The sequence below is a fragment of the Chelonoidis abingdonii genome, chromosome 1 (assembly GCF_003597395.2).
Source record: "Chelonoidis abingdonii isolate Lonesome George chromosome 1, CheloAbing_2.0, whole genome shotgun sequence".
Lineage (NCBI taxonomy): Eukaryota > Metazoa > Chordata > Testudines > Testudinidae > Chelonoidis > Chelonoidis abingdonii.
In genome coordinates, this window is record NC_133769.1 from 57,025,928 (window position 1) to 57,049,144 (window position 23,217).

The following is a 23,217-nucleotide window of genomic DNA, read 5'->3' on the forward strand; positions in this document are numbered from 1 at the left end:
CAGTAAAAGCAGGCAGTATCCGTACTGTGGTCTGTAGCTACACAGTGCTGTGAAGCTACATGCCACAGTGAAAAACTCTGGTCGGGGGAGACAGTTGGGAAAGGCTCTAGTGTTTCCCCACTGCCTCTCCATACCAGAGCCTTTCCCCACTAGTGGAGTCTTTCACTGTGGAGAGGAAAAGGTCCAGCAGCTTCTCACAGCTTGAGTCTTTTTCCCTGCTGCAAAGAAAGAGATTAGAAAAAGTGGGACTGTTCATCTTAGAAAACAGACAGCTAAGGAGGGATAAGATAGAAGTCTAAAATCATAATGGTATGGAGAAAGTGAATAAGGAAGTGTTATTTACCCATTCATATAATGCAAGAACTGGGAGATCAATGGCTATTAGACAGTATGGTTAGGGACACAGCCCAATGCTTTGGGTGTCCCTGAAGCTCTGACTGCCAGATGCTGGGAATGGATGATAGGGGACGGATCACTCAATAATTTCCCTGTTTTGTTTTGTTCATTCCATCTGAAGCATCTGGTACTGGCCACTGTTGAAAGACAGGATACTGTGCTAGATGGACCAATGGTCTGACACAGTATGGCCATTCTTATGTACTCTGAGTGTATGTGCTCTGCAGATGCACTGTGGCCCTTCCTTCTCCCCACTCGTGAGTACACTCAGGAGCAATAAATCTGAACTGAGGGCCTCTTATACTCTCAAGTTTTAAAATCTAGTTAACTAGAAGTACCCTATGCCGATTATACTGCCACTGTGGTTCAGAGACTTGCAAGCATGATGCACAGTTCCTATGCTGTGAAACAGCAAAGGCAATATTGTTGGAGCATGCCAATTATATGTTAATAGTCTCATAGTAATTTACAAAGGTTTCCTGCATTCTTAATTTGATATAGCATACAGATGTATTGACAAACATATATAGGGTTTTATTTTCAGAAATCTTTACTTACACAAGGTATAATTAAAACAGATTTAATGTTTAATGTAATGTTTCTCCAGTTTATTTAATTTAAATATATACGCCACTGTGTTCTTCAGTTTCTTGTTTTTGTCATAGCTGTCTAAGCTTATCCTTTGTCAAAATAAATCAGTGTAGTGGCTTAGCCTATGTAAAGGTGGTTTATTTATAAACATCCCATGCACTACAGAAGTCACATTTTAAATGCTATATTAAATGAGATTTTCAAAGCTTTAAACCCAATATTCAGAGAATTTCCCTGGCTGCAGATAAACTCCCTCAAAAAACTAATTTAAAACATCAGAGTTATCCTAAAAGGGGGTGCTCAGTTTTCAACGCTAACTTATAACTGTTTAAAATGCAGCGTTTAGAAAGTTTAGAAATTTTTAATTTGCAAAGTGTAGAAATCTGGGGCTGATTCATGATTGTTGCCCCACAGCAAAGAGGAAACTACCCCATGGATAGAAGTTAATTAATGTTAAATTAGCAAGAGATGTCCATGGATTTATATACTGTATAAAATTCTAAGGAATACTGAAAGCATTCATTTGCCTTATTTCATATAGCAAAAAAGAATTAATTCAGAATGTGCATAAGGAGTCAGTTTTGAGGAGCTGTTAGTAAATTTCACCAGAATCTAAAATAATGACCTTTGCTTGTCCTCCATTGCTATTTCATGTCTGTTGGTGGAGAAACCAAGAATTCTGTTTAAATATTAGGTTTTTCCCAGGGGATATTGCCCTCCATTAAATAGTTGTCATATGCCAACACTTGCTGCCCATCAACCTTGTAGGGTATGTCTACACTGCAGTAAAACACCAGTAGCTGGCCCATTTCAGCTGACTCAGGCTCTCAAAGCTAAGTAGACATCTGGGTGGATGCTGGAGCCTGAAACCTGGGACCGTCTCTAAGCCAGATCTCTACACTGCAATTTTATAGCCTAACAGTCCAAGTCCATGAGCTTGGTTCAGCTGAAAAGCCTACAGGAAAGTATTTTATTGATGGAATAAGCCCAGACATGTGGTACAGGATCTGGTAAGGGAATATACTGGTCACTGTGAGTACGTAGTTTCTGTTCCTGAGCCAGAGCAGGATGCACTAGTACAAACCTGCTAGAACAATAAGCAGACAGCTGATTAGAACACCCTGCAAGCAATAAGACATGCTATATAGGAACCTGGGTTCATAAAATTCATCAAGTCAGTGGAAGCATGGAGCCAGAGGAAGAGAAGTTGTGTGAGAGCTTGGAAAGCAGAGGCCACAAGAACTAGAGTGAGAGTTGGCTACGGAGGATCAAGATACAAGTTTATCCAACACAGAGGAAGTCTGGGAAGATAAAGAAAGTTTGGAGAGGCATGGGAAGATAGCCCAGGGCAATTGTACTGTCATGCAGCTGTTACAAGAGGCACTATAGACAGCTGCAATCCACAGGGCCCTGGGCTGGAACCCGGAGTAGAGGGCAGGCCCGGGTTCCCCCCAAACCTCTCAACTCCTGATCAGACACAGGAGGAATTGACCCAGACTGTGGGGAAGATCACTGAGGTGAGCAAATCTGCCAATAAGCGCAGGACCCACCAGGGTAGAGGAGGAACTTTGTCACACAGTGTAGGCATACCAGTAGTGTCCCATTCTGTACATGGGGCAGATACTCATCAAGTTCCTTGAGTAGATTCATCTTCACAGTTGGCAAGCTACCGGTGCTCCTTAGCAACCAATGATTACATCGAATTATCCTGTCTTAAATCCCACTTTAAAATCTACCTCTGCCATGATGCTTATGAATCACTGCCACCTGGAATTGATTAGGCTGGTGACTGCCTGTGGCTCCTGATTCATGTAAAATATACCTATGTCTACCTGCCCCCACCCAACCCTATTTGTTTATTTATTCTTCTGTCAGATTGTGAGCTCTCTGTTCCAAACTCCCTTTGTTTCACTCACTGCCTGGCATAGTGGGGCCCCGATCCCTGACTGAGACCTCGTGGTGGTTTCTACAGCATAGATTTATTTAATAATTTATTTGCAAACTAATTCTAATTATTTGATCTAGATGTTAAAACATATTACTTCAAGAGAGAGACTATAATTAGTGGTATATTGTTTTTAAAAAGGGGATTTTGAGATGAGGGGTTTTGAAGGAATGTGTCAGAGATTTCTTGGATTTGTGCACTATTTGTTCACCAAAGGTGATGCAAGTTCAAATCCTAGCTCGTATCCTCAGTGAAAACTTGACTGGTTGTCTTATGCCAATCCATAGTGAGCATTTGTCTATACAATTTCTACTCTTGGAAGTCCCAGCTCAAAATAAACCCAGGAGTGAAATTGCAGGGAGGCGATAAGTCAAAATATCATTAATGTTGACTGGAATAGCTTTCTTAGCACCTAGTTTTAGTCACTCTAATTAGTCCTGCACTTATTTGAGTATTAAACTTGCAAAACTAAAAGAAAAAATATTTGAGAGAACAAAAATAAGTGAAAATAATCCCCCTAAATGTAAATTGTATGCTTTATTCCAGATCCCATTGACTATGCTAAACTCTGTTTAAATCACGATGGGGTACTGGAGCATATATAAAAGCAGTAGTTAGACATTAGCTATTGAGAGACCCTTATGATCTTTATTTTGACTTATTTAGGAATTTCCACTGGAAATATTTTATTCTTTCTGATGCAAATAACTATTTTAACTAATGGTGTATTTTTCACACTTTCAATAGGATATCTATTTGGGATGATGGTAGCCTGGAAATTGTTAATATCACAAAGCTGGATCAAGGCAGCTACACATGTTTTGCAGAAAATAACCGAGGAAAAGCTAACAGTACTGGTACTCTAGAAATCACAGGTAAAACTCCATTTTTGTTAGTTCATTTCACATAACATGCCTCAATTTAAAATTATAAAGCTTTGCTTTATAAGATTTCCCTTTAAGACTTTCTCTGCAAGCCATTTTATGTTATTTCTTTCCAACTGAATTGAACTGAATTGCCCATTAAGAGATAGATTATGGCTTTTAAGCTACAGCCCTAAATAGGGGAAGCATTGAAGTGCGCTACTCCAAGAGGAGCAAAGGAAAGGAAAGGAAGTGTCTCAGTTCTTCCACCAGTGCTGTTCCTTCCACAGGAGAGTCAATAATCTGATCCATCCATTCAGATGGTGCTGATATCTCTCCCTCATGCACTAGCCCAACATTGCAGCCCAACACACAGAGCGATGGGTCCATGACCATCCTCCTCCCTGCATCTCCTTATCTCCTCTCTACTTCTTTTTCAGAGCATGGGGGTAGTGAGCAGTGCAATTAAATAAATCATTTATTTAAATTTGTAATGTGGGATCATTCATCCAAATAAAAGCACCACAGTAACACATTGCAGTACTGGTATCAGATGCTGATGTACTTAATCACACCGTTTACAACACTGTCAGATAACTAAATAGCTGAAGGGAGGAGGAAGGGAATATAGTGTTCATGAGCACTTCTGTCTGCCAGGCCTCTGGAAAACCACCTATGTGTTAAATGTATATGAAAAGAAAGCATTTCCTGCAGCCAGAATGTGGCAGTTGTACTCTACAGCATGGTGCCACAAGATAAACTTAGCAACATAAGTGTGAATCCATCAGAACATATGACAATATCTTTTGTAACTTCTTCCCTGCACCATATGTAATGATGTTTCAAATATTGTAAAGAGTTTATTTTGAATCACGAGGTCTAACTAGTATGATTATTTATTTTTCTTTGTATTTTGTGGCCTTGTTTTTTTTAATCACTACATTCATTATTCTTAGTTTTCTGGAAACATTTGTAAATAAATATTCAAGCCCTTTAATGTTATACTGTGCATTGTAGAATCTCAGAAAATCATTGACTTAAAATATCTCCACAGTTAAACATTTAAACCATATGTGTGTATTATCTAAACATAAACCATTTCTTTTTGTACCTGAGGACTCTAACCTAGTTCATCTAAGGAGGCAGACTAATGACTGAGCATGTCCCTTGCAATGCAACTTTAACCAACAGAAACAGTGAAATGCTAGTTGGCAGATTTCAAAACTTGGTATCTGTCATGGACACACGAGAATTTTCTCTAGCACTGTTTCCACACCCTGGGGTGTAACTACACATACCAGTGGAAGACTCTGGTAGTGGGGAGGCAGTGCAGAAAGGTTTCAGTCACTCTCCACTGCCAGAGATTTTCACTGTGGTGAGGAAAGGCTCTGGCCGGGGACAGACAGCTGGGAAAGCCTGAGTCTTTGCCTGCCACCTCCCCATTGCCGGAGCCTTTCCCCACTGCTGGAGTTTTTCACAGTGGTGGGGAAGGGCTCCAGCAATAAGAGTCATTGGAGTCTTTCTCCACTACCACCCTCCCTTCCCCCACTATTGGAGTCTTTTTCTGTGGTCATGGAAAGCTCCAGAAGAGTCAGTGGGGAGGCAGCAGGGGACTACACGGCTAAAAACTGCACTGTAGATGAGAGTCACAGCTTGGGCAAGTAGAGCTCTGTGCAGGGTATGTACTTATGTACCTTTCCACACCCTGCAGGCATCTCTTTGCTCGCCTAAGCCATGCCTCATGGTTTATGCTGTTGTTTATACCTGTGCTAGGGGCCTACATGACCTGCCACTGAAAGACGAGTGCAGTGCAGACATACCCTAGAATACCTCTAGGTTGATAGAAGACTCTACAATACAAAAACAAAATCCAGCAACCATTCTAAAATCAGCTACCAAATGTACACACACGGCTAGAATACCATTCCCTTCTGTTACGCTGAGCTCTTTGGTATCAAAGCATGTGTCAGCTAAATTAGATCTGTATAGCAAGATCCCTGAGGGATTTCATGGAGTCTCCTGATCTTCTTCTTTTCTTGATTGTAGTAAGCTCTGATTATACATATTTTTATTCTTTGCTTCTATTCTCTTCTGTCCCTTCCCAGCATAGCTATTTGCATTCCATGCAGAATTAAACATTGTTTTTAAATAGACACATTAGAATCCCCCTTTCCAGAGTGGAGTAATGGAAATGAGAGCACTGAGCAGAGCTCTCCATTCTTTAATGATGTTGTTTTTTTTTAAGGCCAGGATTGTTACGAACAAAAAAATACACGAGTTATGCAAAATGAATCATCTGTCTTCTACACATGAAATACTCTGTGAATAAAAATAAGTGAGCATAGTTTTTTATAGTCATCATCACCAGGCTAAAATATGTGTTATCAGAGAATGAGCAATCAAAAGCCAAGGCATTTCAGTTGTAAGGGTGTCCCTTTTCTTAGGATAGCACCCCTCTGTTCTAATCAGTGTTCCCCCTTTGAAATGTAGTTGCATAAATAACATGTAAATCAGTTTGTTCTTTTCATGTATAATGAAACAGCTAGATTGGCATCTGTATATTCACTTGTTTATTAGAATTTTCCACATTTTCTTTTAACTTCACAGAAGCTACAAAGATTACCTTAGCACCAACTAATGTTGATGTCACAGTTGGAGAGAATGCCACCATGCAGTGTATTGCGTCCTATGATACCACGTTAGATCTGACATTTATTTGGTCTCTAAATGGCTACATGATAGATTTTGAAAAAGAACATGATCATTACGAAAGAAGTGTTATGGTAAGATTTTGCAGACCCTCATCTGATACGCTAAGCTCTGGTTTTCAGTATCATGAAACACATGGTGTTTTCTGTATATTCTAGTTTACTGGTTCATACCCAGGAAAATGCATCTGGAATCACCTTTTTAAAGAGGCCTAAAATTATAAAACAAGGATCAAGGCCTCTAAATGTAATTTACAGTTCATTAGTTACTTCATAGTGGGGAAGTGAAGAGGTTGTTTGTAAAAGTTTGTATGTTCTCCTAACCTTTTTCGTTAGCAGTTCCCATTTTTCACTGTAACAGATTTTGTGGAATCCCCAATCACCAAACTAGAGCTCATTGAATTCTGATTGATAAATTGTCTGAAAATGCCACGCTCTTTTTCTGATTGTGAATGGTTCACAAACCTCTACTTACTTATTTGAATGTATTTGAATAGTTTAAATGAATGAATTGCAGCCAGTGTGCTCTGTCAAATGGATCACTTTGACTCTTAACTATGTGCTATTCATGCAGTGTGAGTCTCAGAGGGCCAAATTGTGTGAGTCCTACTCTCCCTCAAGTTTTCCTCTTGACTGCCATAGTTCGGCTGTGAATAATTTTTTACTAGTGTGAATAAGGGATTTGCAGTCTGGTTCATGGTGTCATTTCTAAATGGCTGACTGAAACATTTAAAATTAAAGAACAAGGAATAATAAATGATAGATAGTGAACATAGATAGTGAATATTGTGGAATTAAATAGAATCTTCACTCTCAGATTGGTTGCAACAAGTCAGTGTGTCCCCTGATGTCATGTTTTAGCAAACTATCTGCAACACATTAGGGTCCTACCCTGCATATATTTATTTCCATTTGTGAAAAGACTTCATCTCATAGCACTGTGCTTGGACCAACTTTAAATTGTATAAAAACACACAACAATCAATACAAAATACAAATTATCCAACTCAAACTATACAATCTGAAAAAAATATTAGCCCAGAATAGATATCAATAAAATAATTATCCCCACATCCAGCCATTCTTAATCTTCAACCCACCCTCTTACTGAAATCCCAAGGAAAACAGTGGATTTTTCATCATGCCTGTGGATTAACCAGCCCTGGTGAAGGTTGTACATATGGGGGCAGCAAGCTCCAGAATTAAGCGCCCATCACAGAAAAAGATGTGCCACCGCTCCAGTCCCTTTTAAATCAGGGGAATGTTAACTCAGGTATATCTGCTGAGCACAATTGTTGTGGTATTATATGGGGAGAAGGGCCTTTAAGGTAGGCTGGCTGTGAACCCGTTAGGCCTCAACAGTGGTCAGTCACATGCTAAGCTCCACCTACAATATTACCTACATTTTAACGGTCCATTCCATGGAGTCTTTCTGATTCCTAGACCTGCAAAGCTATCTGATTTGGTAATAGCTAGCTGGGTTCCTTCTTCCTCTCTCTATTTTTTAAATATCATTCCTAATAGCTGCAAATAAAAGTAAATGAAAAATATTTTACAAATCTAAAGCAAAAGCAAAAGTAAGATTTGCATAGTCACAATAGTTAACATGTAATCCTAAACATAAAAAATGAAACAATCTGCCTAGGAGCATGCATATGATATCAGCAGTCCCACATGCATAATGTCAGCAGTCCCACAAGACTGAATTAGCCAGTCCCAACTCCTCTTTAGAGCTAGTTGAAATGTTTTTAACAGGACAGTTTTCTGTCAAAAGATACAGTTTAATCGAAATTGAAGTGTTTCATGGGAATGTGTCAATTTTGACCAATTTTTCAATAGGAAAATGTCAGATGTTTCAATTAATTTAATACAGACTTATGTATTATTAAAATATTAATTTTGTTACATTTCTATATATTTAATACTGTGTATATTTGTAACACATATTTAGTAATGAAATCAAGAGTCAAAACGAAATACTTCAACGTTATCAAAATGAAACATTTTGATGGTCTTGAATCAAAATTTTCTGATTGTGAAGGCCTCTAGAACCCCTATTAGTATCTTTCAACGAGGGTTTGTGTGGACTTTCCTTGTCTGACTGGCAGAGTAGTGTTCTAATGCCAGTTTAAGGGCACTGAAGCTCAAAGTCTTAAGGTTCCTGCAAAGTACCTTACAGAAATCTGTGCCTATCAAAACTCCAGTAGTAGCATACTAAACATCTCTAGAAATGTACTTTACAGTTATTTCAGGAATTATAAGATGTGTAGATCTACCTCATTTCCATCTGAAGAAAATGATATTTTCCATGTTTACATCTGAGGATTGCTTTATTAATGTGTGTTTAAATTTGCACTTCTGCACTGTTCAGTGCATATAGAGTATTTTGCAGAAGCCTGAAATTACAGCTTGCTGACAGCTCTTCTCTTAGATAACAGCAGGAATGAAATCTTAGTGTTTGTCAAACCCTGCCTTTAAAAAATACAAGAGGTGGGAAAATATAAAGAAGAAAGCCCTCTACTAGACAGAAAAAAAATCATCTCTGTCTTGTAAGAGAGCAAAGTAAAAACACACTTAATTTTTTTGTCTTGGTCCTTGAGCTTGGTCTCCTGACAGTCATTTAGAGAAGTTATTTAGGCTTGGGCTCAGATATGTACCACTAAACCACAGACTGGGATTGAAAGTGTGGATAAATCAAGCACTTTGGTGTGTAGTAAGGAAGAAAATTCTTTGACATGAGGTTTCCCCCACCTTAGCCTGAGTAACATCAAAGAAAAAATATATATATCATGGCTTTATGGAGTGTCTGAACTTTGTCAATCTGTTGGCCATGTGCAGATCCTAGGATTTTTATCCAAAAAACATATTGAACAGGAGCCATAACTTTACACATACCAGTGGCTATTTATGTGGATGTAAGATTTTTCTTGTAATAGTGCCGCTATAGGGAAACTCAAATAGTTTTTAAGGAAATTAATTTTAATGTCCTGTCCTGATACTGAAGATGTTTCTGAAGAATTCTAGCAAAGTACTTCAGGAAGAACATACCATGACCCACTACCCACTAAGATAAGCGACCCACTAAGCAACCCACTAAGGGTATCAGTGCAAGCAACCCACTAAGTCCTGAGAGTGCCAACTCCTCAAAAGCCATCCACACCCCTTTCCCCCCGCCCCCGTTCCATTCAAGAGATGATCTCTGGACCTGCGTCTTTGCAGCTGTATATAGCTGTGCAGTGAGGGTAGAACACCACCATTCTGATTTTGGTGGCATTTTTTGCGCTCCCTCTACACAAGATGTAAATGACTGAACAAAGCAGTGGAGGATCCCACCCTTCGACTCCATCTGCTGGAGCAGAAACATCTACTTATGAGTTTTCCTACTCTTAACTAACTTAACTAGTTTTGTTGCAGATACTCTTTGACCTCCTTCCACCATTTACTCAATCCTCTGCAGTTGATTTGACTTCAACTGTAAGCAAGGACTTGGAACAAATTTTGAAGGAGGAAGTAGTTAAGAACAGAGAGATAAACAGTAACTAGGATAAAATGCAACGTGGTTTTACAAAAGATAGATTTTGCCATACCAAACTGATCTCCTTTTTTGAGATGATAACTGATTTTTTAGACAAAGGAGATGCAGTAGCTCTGATCTACCTGACTTTCAGTAAGGCATTTGATACAGTTCCACATGGGAAATTATTCGTTAAATTGGAGAACATGTGGATTAATATGAGAATTGTAAGGTAGGTAAGAAAATGGTTACAGAGGAGACCTCAAAAGTCATACTGAAAGGTGAACGGTCAGGCTGGAGGGAGATTACTAGTGGAGTTCTTCCAGGATCAGTTATGGTACCAGTCTTATTTAACATCTTTATTAACGACCTTTGCACAAAAAGTGGGAATGTGCTAATAATGTTTGCAGATGACACAAAGTTGGAAGGTATTGCCAATACAGAGGAGGACCGGAGTATCATACAAGAAGATCTGGATGACCTTGAAAACCAGAGTAATAGAAACGGGATTAAATGTAATAGTGCAAAATGCAAGGTCATGCATTTATGGACTAACAACAATATTTTTTTCTATAAACTGGGGATTTATGAGTTGGAAGCTAGGACGAGGAAGACCTGTGTGTATTGGTTGATCACAGGATAACTATGAGCCACCAATGTGATGTGACTATGAAAAAGGCTAATGCGATCCTAAAATGCATCAGATGAGATATTTCCAGTAGAGACAGGGAAGTGTTAGGACCATTATACAAAGCATTAGTGACACCTTGTCTGGAATACAGTGTGCAATTCTGGTCTCCCTTCTCTAAGAAAGATTAATTCAAATTGGAACAGGTTCAGAGAAGGGCTACTAGCTTTTTCAGAGGAGTGGAAAACCTACCTTATGAGAGAAGATTCAAAGAGCTTGGTTTGTTTAGTCTCACCAAAAGAAGGCTGAGGGACGATATGATTACTTTCGATAAATACATCAGAAGGAAAAATATCAGGGAGGGCAAGGAGTTATTTGAAGGTAAGTGTCAATGTTAACAGAAAACAAATGGGTATAAACTGTCCTTCAACAAGTTTAGGATTGAAATTAGATGAATGTTTCTAATCATCAGAGGAGTGAAGTTCTGGGACAGTCTTCCAAAGGGAGCAGTGGGGGCAAAAAACCTAACTGGCTTCAAGACTGAACTTGATAAGTTTATGGAGGGGATGGTGTGATGAGACTGCCTATAATGGCATGTAGCTGATCTGCAACTGCTAGCAGCAAATATCTCCAATAACCAGAGATGGGACACTAGATGGGGCGGCCTCTGAGTTACTACAGAGAATTCTTTCCCGGGCTGAGTCTTGGCTGCTGGGTCTTGCCCACATGCTCAGGATTTAACTTATCGTCATATTTGGAAGGAATTTTCCCCAGGTCAGATTGGCAGAGACCTTGGGGTTTTTTTTGCCTTCCTTTGCAGCATGAGGTGAGGGTCACTTGCAATTTTAAACTAGTGTAATTGGTGGATTCTCCATAACTTGAAGTCTTTAAATCATGATTTGAGGACTTCAGTAACACAGCAAGAGGTTATGAGTCTATTAAAGGAGTAGGTGAGCGAGGTGCAATGTGCAGGAGATCGACTAGATGATCATAATGGTCCCTTCTGGCCATAAAGTCTATGAGTCTATCCCTTAATGATCGGATCTGAGGTTTGTATTTAAGTAGTTGTTTGGGGTTGGGATTTGTGGTTATATTTAATAATCAGGAATAATGTTGTGGTGTTTCTAAAAATTCTTGGAGTTTCATACAGGTTTCTGCCTAGAATATTGTATAGGAAATGCTCATCACCCGTTTATTTCTTCATTTTATATCCAAATGTAATTAATTACTTATAACAGAAATATATATTCCTGGTATTTCATCTGTTTGTTTATTTCATTTATTGTTACATTCATGCTTTTTATGCTGCTTTTATGCGTGCAGGTCCCTGAAAGTTTTCGCTCTTTACCTAAGTTTGCTGGATCCATATTGCAGGTCGTCTTTTCAGCCACCAGGTGGCACCCTTGTATAAGATTTCCAGTTCAGTAGTAACTGTAGCTTTAAACAGCTTCTAACCAAAGCTACTTGGTGGAACTGGTAGAATCACATTTTGCCATGCAACTTTTCATAAACATAAAAAGATAAATATTCCATTATTAACATTACAATTGTTATATATGCTGCAATTTCCTGTAGCTTAAGGAGCTTCATAGATCTTTCAAATAATAGGGCAATTAAGTTATGGTGAGAATGCAGATCAAAATGCTGAAACCTAATAGCATCCTTCAGTTGCTGAAATAATGCTACTATTGTTGTCATAAACACATAATGAAATTATAAAATTTATATTAATAGCTGAATAAATCTTTTGTCTTGAGCTGGAAGCTTTAGTAGTGCCCTCAGTTGCTGAAGACAGAACTAATTTGCATTTCATTAGCGCTACAGCTCGTTTTTCAGAAGAAAACTTATCAGTGTTGTTTTTATCTCACATGACGAATTATCACATTGCTTTCTAAAATGAAACAATATATATTTAAATTTTAGTGCATGTTCTTTTCAAATAGTTTCTACATTAACTGTTCATTTTCAGGGTTCTCCTAAACTGAACATTGTTCAACTTTGTGTTTGTTTGCCTAGTTATTGATTGAGTAGTTCAACATTATCATATTCTTTCAAATACCTAGAGAAATAACTATGGAGATTTTAGCACTTCAAGCTCTCTCAATGCCTCTGATGATTCAACATTTATTTACTGAATTGTTTTTTATCATGTATATTTAAAGACTGAAGAGTTTAATTTTGTTAGACTTAAAAAAATTAATATCCACTATCTAGAGAAATACTAAAATGTTTTTATTACCAAAAGTATTCTTAAATAGCTACCCACACTGAAAATGAAGGGATATATTTGCCCTGTGATATGCGTATGGAATACGTATTCATATTAATATGCATACATAGAGGAGAAAATGGACCTCATAATCTTATTTGGTGCAGTAAGAATTGGTTAAGTCCTCAAAGAAAGTCCACATTTAGACTGCGTTCTCTTTTTCTGACCTCTGAGAATTAGAGCACCTTTCGGAACATGTCCTCTTTGCTCCACCTTGGTTGCTTCCTTATCTGGTGGAGGCGCTGCTCAAGTGTGCAGAGGGTTCCCCTGAAGGCCACATCTGCAAAAGAACAAGAAACAATAAACAGAAGCATAATTGTTAGTTCACACACAGCATCAAATCATTACAGTAAAATTCACCTCTTTTAACATATGAATCATTTTTTCAGTGTCCCGTGGAAAGCACACATTCTGGCAAACACCTTCAACATGGTGAGTTCGGCCTGTGTGGGGATTGGGCATTCAAGATGGGGCAAAGATCTAAGTGGTTTTTTTTAGGGGGATCAGTGCAGGCAATTAGGGACAATGTTGTAAATTCTGCTACCATTTTCCACAGAAAGGGTTATCATAGCTAATATCTCACTCCTGAGGGTATGTAAGGGGGCATATCCTGCACGTGTACGGTTTCACACCTAGGCCCTATGCTGCTTGCCTGTGTGCTGCTTTGGTCCCTGCACAGGTGATTGACGCGGGAAAGTTTCCTACAATGGGGGAAGGAACAAAGCAGCTCTGCCAAGAAACCTTCGGCAGAGGATTGGCGAGTACCTCCAGGAAAGTTTCCTAGAGATTTCTCTGGAGGATTCCTGTCAAATCTTTGTTGCATTAACACACTGTTCCGCCACACTACTTAGCTGCACTGGGGAATGTGGAGCACATGTGAACACAGCTAGTCTTGTACATTTCTATCCCTTCACCCACTTCTAGAATATACAGAGCAAAGGATAACTCTACCTCATATAACCAAGCAGCACCAACTCAAAAAGACCACTCTCTTCTCCTACATCATGCGCACCATAGATGGACTGCTGGGACTGACTAGACCCCTTCAGAATGGAAAAGAGGTCCTGAGTTGCTGCGCCACTGGACGACCGTGCCATGTGCTTCACATCATCCTCCAACTCAACCTCCTCATCCATGACTTTATCCTCGGGTTTGAGTCCACTGTGTATCCACAGGACTCTTGGAGGTGGATGTGGGGTAACCACCAATGATGCTGACCAGCTTCTTATAGAAGCAGGAGGTCATTGGCGCAGCACCAGAGCAACTGTTCGCCTCCCTTGCCTTCTAGTACACCTGCTTCAGCTCCTTTGTCTTCGCATGGCACTGCTGCATGCCCCATTCATAGCCCTTATTCATCAAGGCACAAGAAATCCGACTTAGGTATTGATGTTCCTGTGGCTAGAGCAGAGCTGGGACTGCACAGCCTCCTCTCCCCACAGACCCAGCAGATCCAACAGCTCATGTATGTTCCAAGCAGAAGCGCATTTGCTGTGTGGAGCTGCCATGGTCAGCTGGGTAGATGCGATGTGAGCTCTCCATGCCAAGCAAACAGGAAGTGAAATTTCAAAAATTCCTGGGCCTTTAAAGGGGCAGGGCAGAGGCCTGAGTACCTGGGTGCAGGACAGCAGAGTTCGAACTGCTGACCAGAGTGGTCAAGCTGGGCATTGTGGGACATGTCCTGGAGGCCATTTACAGCAACATAACCAAGCATGGGGTCTACGCTGACACTTTGTCAATATAACTTTGCACAAAAAGCTCTCTGCTTCTCGTGGAGGTGGTTTTATTTTGTCAGCAAAGTTGGAGAGTTTTGTTGGAAGGAAGAGCATGGCAGTGTCTACACTGTTTTGTTGATGAAACCTGACTTCTGTGGACAAAATTGGAAATGTGCATACAAGGCCTTAGATGACAGTGGATCTGATATGTTTCTCACCTCTGTTTTTCTTTAATAAAACCTAAACTAGATTGCTACAGATAAATTCATGAACTTGTTGAGATAATCTGGCAGATCAGCTTTATTCAGAAGAGTTAAAATATGGAATATATGTTTGGATTTAAATGCTCTAAAGAGTTTTGAGCCATTTTTAAGAGAGAGGAGACTGAAAGACATAATGACATGGGAAGTGGAGGCTGAGATAAACTTAGAAAATTGGATTGTTGGGGGCATATGGCCTTTTTCCTGCCCTGCACATATCTAACATTAAAACTGGGATTTCCAAAGGAGACTAAGGGGCTCAGTTCCCATTCACTCTTTGTAAATCCCAGCCAGTATCTGTAAGGTGTATTTCATTATGAGATCCATGGCTCCTTTTAGACCAAAATTTACTCTGTCCCTCAACATCTTGGTGATTTCGTACTTTTAAAGTAAGAAATGCTGAATCTGGAAACTGAGGCTATAGAAACAAATCCCACATACCTTTGTGGTCTTCATTGTGTCTTTTATACCTTGTCTGTCAACAGTCCCATCTGGCTGAGAATGTCCGCAGTCTATCACAAGTATGCAGAGCCCCAGGGGCTGGGGCATTTGCTGTCTTATTTTTTTAAGTCAACTCTGGACTCCTGCCACTAGGGGATGCTTTTATTAGTGGAAGCCTAGCTAGCGACTGCCCCCCTCTCCCTTCCTCACTTACTCCTTTTGTGATTCCTCTGGCTCTGAATACAGAGCAGAGGTGAAGCAGGTAGAAGAGGGGAGGGGAGCACTCAGCAAACACCTCCTACCTGCTTAGCAGAGTAGGTGAGTGTGAGCGGGAGTGGTGGTGTGCGTCTGCCTTCCCCTGGGACCTTGGGGACAAGAGGAGAGCAAATGCATTAGGGAAAGGATATAGAGTACCTAGTAAGAGAGAGATCAGATATGTATGTCCCCTGGAGTTATGGACCACTTGGGCAGGACGGATGGTCCAGTGACTGGAATACGACATGGGATACCATACCTGGGTTCAATTCCCTGCTCTGCCATGTACTTCCTCTGTGACCTTGGGCAAGTCACTTACCCTCTCTGTGCCTCAGTTCCACATCTGTAAAGTGGGGATAGTAATGCATCTCTACCTCACAAAGGTGTTGTGAGGATAAATACGTTCAAGATTGTGAAGCACTTTAAGATCTACTGGTGAAAAGTGTATATAAAAAATAAGCATTGATGTTATTTATGAAAGAGGTGAGATGGGTTTGCCACCTGCCCACTGAACACAGCAGAAGAGGCTAGCGGACTTGGGGCCTCTTTAAACGAAGACAATCGAATGGGAATTTCTGTTGGATAAAGGTTGTAATGGGAATTAGAACAGAGGCTCCAAGGTGTTGATGGGTCTCCACTACTTAGCTAAGGTCTCAATCCGCGGTACTTGCTGACGCTAACTTTGGAGGTTCTCCCCACTTGGTTTGTAGTGTTACTGTATCAAAGGTGGGTTATTCATGGGTGTTTTAGCGCCAGAAAATTATTTTTGTCTTTCAAAAATCTAAAATTCCACGTGCCACACCACAGCTTGGGCTGCTGGTCATTTTGCATCCACTGGCCACTTTAATTTGGGAGAACTGCCATGAGTTCGGCAGGGAATCGTTATTGGCCACTGTGCACACTTTGAAGGGCAGTCACTACATTTGAGCTTTGACAACTTGCAGCTGTAGTAATGCTTTTGTGATCGTTCCTGTGAAGCCTTCTGTGTCGCAAGAGTTCACCTTGTCAGTGAGAGTCATTATCAATAATAGAGCGCTCTAAATTGAGTTCATCAAGTGTATAGGTTTGTTTGCTGCTTGGTTTCAAAGTTTTTGAGAAGCATGTATCCTTGTACGAGTGTCTCTGCAGGACATCATGCAGTTGTCATTGTAATGGTTTTCTGAGGATAGTATGCTATAGCCGCTTTGGACCTCGTTATTCTTTTTTTTCTTGTTTTTTTAACTACTTCACTGCCTAAGAATTGGAGCTTCTAACAGGCATTCGTATTTCTCATTCAGCAAGGAAGGTTTCAGATGGCAGCCACTATTGGATAAATGGGTGGTTGTGTAATAGTGGTTGTATTAAAACCTATTTAGTGTTTATAATGTCTTATTGAGTATTATTGACGCCGAGTTGAAAGTATGTGTGCAGGATTCTTCCGTTATGTTTGGTAAGTTATTCGCGGTGTGCAGTATTGGTGTGTGAGTGTTTTTAAGCCCTCTGTCCTCTCAGCAGCGGTCTGGTCCTTGTGAGTCTTGCTGCTCCCAATTAGTGGCCTTAATCTCTCCCTCGGTGGGGCCACCTTAAAGGGCATAAGGTGATATGATCCTACTTTGTCTCGTTGTATCCTGAAAGCTCGCAATCTTGTGTCATCCTTTCCTTAACATCTGCCGCTAATTACCTTGCCGTAATTGCAATTTATATTCTCGTCCTCAGTACTCTCAGCTCGTGCACCTTAGCTTTGCAAAAGAGTTGTATAGCAATTTATGTTTTAATTTATTTCTTCAACTCGATCCTCCACCCCATTCATGTCAAATGCCCAGCTACGATCTTCTATTTTAGAATTGGCATTTAACTTTTGCAAGGAATTCCCCTGCTTGCTAGGGAATTCGCAGCCCACGTTTTTCAGACGTGGTATTTTGTATCTTTCACATCCATTTCTTTACGACCACTCCCTGAGTACACAAGACCTGACTTACGCAAATTCGCGCTTACGGAAAAAGTTCCATAAGCCAGAAATAGGATTTTCAAGTTGCGGAAATATTTGCGTAACGTATGGGTATACGTTTCTGACTTACACAAAATTCGAGTTACACAAGGCTTTCCAGAACGGAACGATTGCATAAGTCGGAGCGTCTGTACTTTGCTGTTTTCTCAAAAACATTTTTTCATACAAATATTAATTAATTCACCCAAGTTGTCTCCACAATCCGAAAGCACATAAAGGTTCTCAGTCTTCTAGAGCATATACAGAATACCTAGTGGCTATGTAATGCTATCCCCTTCTTCTGTATCTGTCCTCTGTGTCTCATCTTATTTCTCCTGCCAAGTCTTCTTCAAGGTGGACAAAGGTAGAATGTATGCTGCTAAGAGCTATATGTGACAATCCCACCTGAGTCGTTAGGCGTGCTACATATATGTGATGTAAGGATTAAATTGTACTAGGAGAAAGAGGTAATATGCAACAAGAAAAAAAATGCCTACTGGCCTATGTGAAATTAGTTGGTTGTTTCAGTTCACAAGTTTCTAGTAAATATCCACATCACAAAAAACTACTGTAGCCATTGGCAGTTCTCTCCTGGAAAGCTCAGTTGACAGGTCAAGAACTAAATGAACTGGAACTGGTCCCTTTAGGAGGAAATCACATTGGCAGAGTAGTATGAGGAAGCCTGCATTGTTGTTGGTTGTGATGTACCTGTTTCGTAGAATAATGATAATAATACCTAACTCTTATATAATGCTTTTCATCCATAAGTCTCAAAGCACTTTACAGAGGAGGTATTATGCCCATTATACAGATTGAGATATGGAGGCACAGAGTGGTGAAGTGACTTGCTTAGGGTCATAACAGGAAGAGCAAGGAATAGAACCCAAGTTTCTTGAGTCCCAGTCCAGTGCTCTATCAGTCATTAGTTGCTAAATACTAAACACAAAGAGTAAGAAGTAGGTCATGGACAGATGGAGCCAGCATATGAGAAAAAGTGAAATTTGTTGTTACAGATTTCTTTGTAAACCACGCAGTGTAACTTGGACTGTAAAATTGTTATTAGATGAGAATTGCATGGTATCTGCTCATTTTTGTAATTTAGATTATGATTTGCAGACAGCAGTGGCTCCTTGGGAGGACATGGTAGACAATGTTGTTTTGTGCAGCTATCCATTTCTCATATAACATTGCATTAAGTAGAGACCCAGTGTTATTTTATAATTGTCTGCTTATTCAGATAACAAACTGCGTTGCACCAAAAAAGATGGGGGAATGTATTTTGAATTTTAAAGTTTTTAATTACTTTCTCTATTTACCACTTTGCAGAGGACAGCAGGGTGAATTAGACTGCTCTGCTGAAGTATGTCCAAGGTTTCCACTGAGCAAAAACATTGGAAGTTTATGGAGGAGAGTTTTAAAATGAAGGGAATGGAAAATTTTACAGAGAAGCTAGTTTATGAAGTGGGGATGCGTGGATTGGGATGAGAATGAGAATCAGAGGCACAGCAAGCATGTTCAGAGCAATGTTGAGCTGTTGGCAGAAGAAAGCTGTTAAATAGTTTAAGGGAGCAGACAGTGGCATGGTCAGGCAGATCAAGTGATCTACATCTCTGTCTCTAAAGGAGTTCTGAGACTCTCTAAAGATGATTTCCAATAAACTTTTGTCATCAGCCCTCTCCCCTCCCCCACACACATACAAGTGAGTTTGGAGTCATTTGTTTCTGCCCAGGCTGGGTCAAATTTTGGGGAAAACCTGGAATTTTTAAAGAACATGACAATAGGGGAGCAGGCATGGGTTTAGAGGAATTGAGTCAGTGGTTAAGAGCAAGCAGGAGAAGGAAAGCTGTAGATACGGTGCTGAGGGTGAGATAAACAAGCAGTTAGCTAAGACAGGAGACACCAAAGAAACATATTAATCTGCAATGCTGTTTCCAAAACAATAAAACTTTGTCGATTCAGTGTAAGCTAGAAACATGCCAACTGCTGCTCTGGGGAGAAAACAATTTCCTGAAAAAACAGTTCACTGTATCTTTGTAATCAATGTGTTTGTGAAATTTTGAGGACTACAAGAATCCATGTGTCATGCCTGTTTTGGCAAGCCTGAGCTCAGAAAGGCGTGTGTCCTTAACTCCACTCAGAAATCTAGTCAGCAGTTTAGTTTATATCCTCCACCCACAGGCTACTAGGAACATGAGCCTTTCGTAAAAGCATATTCAGCTTCTGACCTATTTTCTTTCTTGAAAATGAAGTAACAGGACACCTTATCACAGTGATACCAGTACAAGCATAGCTTCCCAGATGTCTTCTGGCACCAGAAGCAGTGGAATGTATGAAGGGGGAAGAATAATATATTTGTTGGAAATATTTCCTAGTCCACATATCAAGGGTAGAATTAGCACCATACTTCCTTCTCATATAAATATAGGGCCTTTGAAGGATGAGGTCCTTCCGTGTGAGCCCTATCATTAGACTGCTGATTTTTAGTTACCCCTAACTCACATGCCAGATATCTCTTACAAACCAGAATGAGCCAAATTCTTCTGCTAATGAGACCCAGACAATGAGATTGCACTGGTGTAAATCTGAGTAGATTTTGTCGCTGTGTCTTTTGAGAACAAGGAATCAGAAAAGTGACTGTAATCACAGCTTACACTATCAGGACAAGTAGCCACAACTGTTGCAGTATATGTGCTGTTAGTATTTATTATAGTGCAAATGGATATCTTTTGCCATTTCTCATCACCCTTCGCTGGGACAAGGGAATTCAGGGAAACTCATTTTCATTTAATATTTTTGTCCACAATGAAAAGATTTACAGATGTTAAGAAGATCTTTTAGACTTTTGCAAAGAGAGGAGACAGCAAGGCCTGGCTAAACTGACTCCTCTTTTTCTGAATTACCTGTTATCTGTTGTATATTCAAGGTGCCTCTTCAGAACCTCTGAAACTCGCATGCCTAATTTTGGGGACCCAAATTTGAAAACTTTGCCCACTGCTTCTGATTTACTATACTCACTGGATTTTTATAGTTCCTCCAAATTAGCTTTGTTAGTGCCAAAGATCAAGTCAGCTGCATCATGGGATGAAGTCTTCTCTTGTGATCTGATGTTCCTTCAGGGATGAATCCTTTCTTCGGTCAGATGACCAGAGGTACTGTGAAGGATTTGCATTCACCTTTGGGCACACTCTGACAGGAGCCAAAAGGTTAACAAAGTGGGAAAGGTCTTTGGAGAGCATCACGTCTCAGAAAGAGTGTACATCACACAGAGATATTTTTTGCCTTTGGCATGCTTTTATAGTCTAAAAGCATAAATACAGGGCTCATATGATGAAAGTCTTTTGCTTTAAAGTTGGCAAATATTTGGATGGTGAACCGCATATACACTTTGGAACATCCCTGAGTAGTGCTATCACAATTTCCAGTCTGTGATTCAGCTCTCTCTGTATTGACGGAGGCAGTGTGTAACCCAGCCAAGCTGAGGTTTCGAGTGAAAACATACAAAGCATTCATATCTAATTTGTGGACAGAATCTGCTGATGTCCATGTTCTTTATTTGCTTTGTAAGCTTTCCTTTTACCACTGAGAACCTAGGCTCCTATTGAGGTATGGAAAGCTTTATCACCAACTACAAAAAGCTTGGTTCAGGAGAGCTTCGTAGAGAAAGAGAGATATCAAGTGTATGCATTTTTTTTATTTTCTGGTGTGGCAAAGTACCTGCCTCTCCTTTTGTTAGCTCAGTCCTTCTTAGCCTCGGAGACACAGGCTTGGGCAAAATAAAAGAAAAAAACCTCTTCCCAATCTCACAGGGTCTGGCTGATCCCTTCTCAGCCAGCCCCTTGCTCAAGTTTCCTCTCCTTCTGGGGAGAATGCAATCTGCCTTGCAAGAAGAGTCTCAGAGTTCAGCTGCCCCTACTTGCTGGCAGCTACTCTGCTTCTCTCTTCCTCCCCCCCTTGCTTCCCTGCCAGGGAGGTTTTAAAAAGGTCTCCAGCAGTTGGGGCCAGCTGAACCTAATTAGTTCCCTGCTAACCCCTGTCCCAGCTGAACCTTATTCCTCCAGGGCTAAGCCTTTCCGGACCAATTACTCCCTCCTGGTAGCTATGTCCTGAGTTTGCATATCCCCCACCCCGCGCTCAACATACGGATTGGGCTACTTGGGTCGGAAAGCAGTGCACCTCGACAGCCATCGCATTGCCAATGTAGGTCCGGACGGTGCGAACCGTGAGTGGAAGGGTTGAAGCGATAGGAACATTCGTACTCGCGCATTCTTGTCCTTCTTTGGTGCACCTGCAACGGGATGGGTCCGTGACCAGGGTAATCTCCGTCCCAGTAGATAATACGGAGGCTTTCTACGGCCCATTTTACTGCAAGCATTCCTTCTCACGATGGTGTATCTCCGTTCCTAGGCAGGAGCTTTTACTGAGGAGGAGCGGGGTGTTGTCATCTCCGACCATTGGGAAAGCACCGCCCCAGCCCTACTTCCAGAGGCGTCCGTCTGTAGGATAACTCCTGCCCCAGTTGGGGTACTATACAGGGTCCGTGCAGAGCGTTCGCAGATCTCAAAGCGTTCGGCACAGCAGACCATTTTACTATGTCTGGGCCCCGAGCCCTGGCCAGTCCGTTAATGGCATGCCTGTGCGGAGTGGGGAATGACCGTATTATACACGAGTCAGAATGCTCGACCTGTTTTTTCCCGAGCTGGTCAGGTCCGTTAATGGGATACCCTGGTGGCGAAGTGGGAACTGACCGCGTCTATAGTACCCAGAGTCCCAAATGCTGACTGTTTTTTCTGGAGTGGCGGGGTACTTCTGTATGCACTAGTTGTGTTGAGTTGGGGGCTCCACGCCTCCCCACTATATACCAAGGTATTTGGCTCATCACCGACCGAACATTGGAGGGATTTGCAGTCAGTCCTGCTTTTCAGGGTCTCAGGATGCCTCTACCTTCCGAGGTGCTTTCCAGTCAGGAATATATATGACATCATCAAGATAGGCAGCGTACTCCTATGGACCGTACAGCTTGTCCTTAGCCGCTGGAAGGTACGGGGGCCCCATGCAGTCTAAAGGAAGAAACGTGTATTGATATAGTCTTCCGGGTTGCAAAGCTTCTCCTTGTCGGACTTAGCCAGGGGGATCTGTCAAGCCCTTGTAAGATCAGGGTAGACATAAAAGGCTTCCCAGTCTGTCAGCTCATCGATCTGGGTAAAGGGTAGGGGTCAAATCGGGACACTCGTTTAGCTTGTGGAATGTTGGAACTCATACTGCCGTCTGGCTTAGACTAAACACAGGACGTGACATTGACTATGAGACTCTCATAACAGGGCCAGCATCTTCCTACTTTTCGAATTTTTCTCTCTTGGTCCTCGGATCCGGATGGCTTACGTGCACCTTCACTCGGGCTCTGTGAAATGTGATGGTGAACCTCCGTAGTCTACCTGGTCTCTGAGACACATCTGTTGGTTTGACCAGGCTGATGGCCTACGGATCGTTGTTCAGGGTCAGTTCCGGGGATTTCCACAGGTTGGCTGATCGCTTTAGGGGTGCGCCAGCGCAGCTACCAGGGTTCTCTTCCTGCAAGGGGTTTAAGCAGATTTATGGTAGATTGCTCGGTCTCGCGACTGGCTGCGGACCTTATAGTCAACTTCTCCTCCCGCTCGATTCCTTCATAGGGT

General features: G+C 41.1%; 1 protein-coding gene across 6 annotated transcripts in view; it reads left to right on the plus strand.

Annotated features, from left to right (window-relative positions):
• The window catches only part of CNTN1 (contactin 1), a 507,922-nt gene that overhangs the window by 367,695 nt on the left and 117,010 nt on the right, over nucleotides 1-23,217 (plus strand). For all 6 annotated transcript variants that reach the window (XM_075065761.1, XM_075065747.1, XM_075065743.1 and 3 more), the window contains 2 exons: nucleotides 3,680-3,807; nucleotides 6,403-6,578. In XM_075065761.1, coding sequence (XP_074921862.1) covers nucleotides 3,680-3,807; nucleotides 6,403-6,578 — 304 coding nt within the window. The remainder of the gene's footprint in view (nucleotides 1-3,679; nucleotides 3,808-6,402; nucleotides 6,579-23,217) is intronic.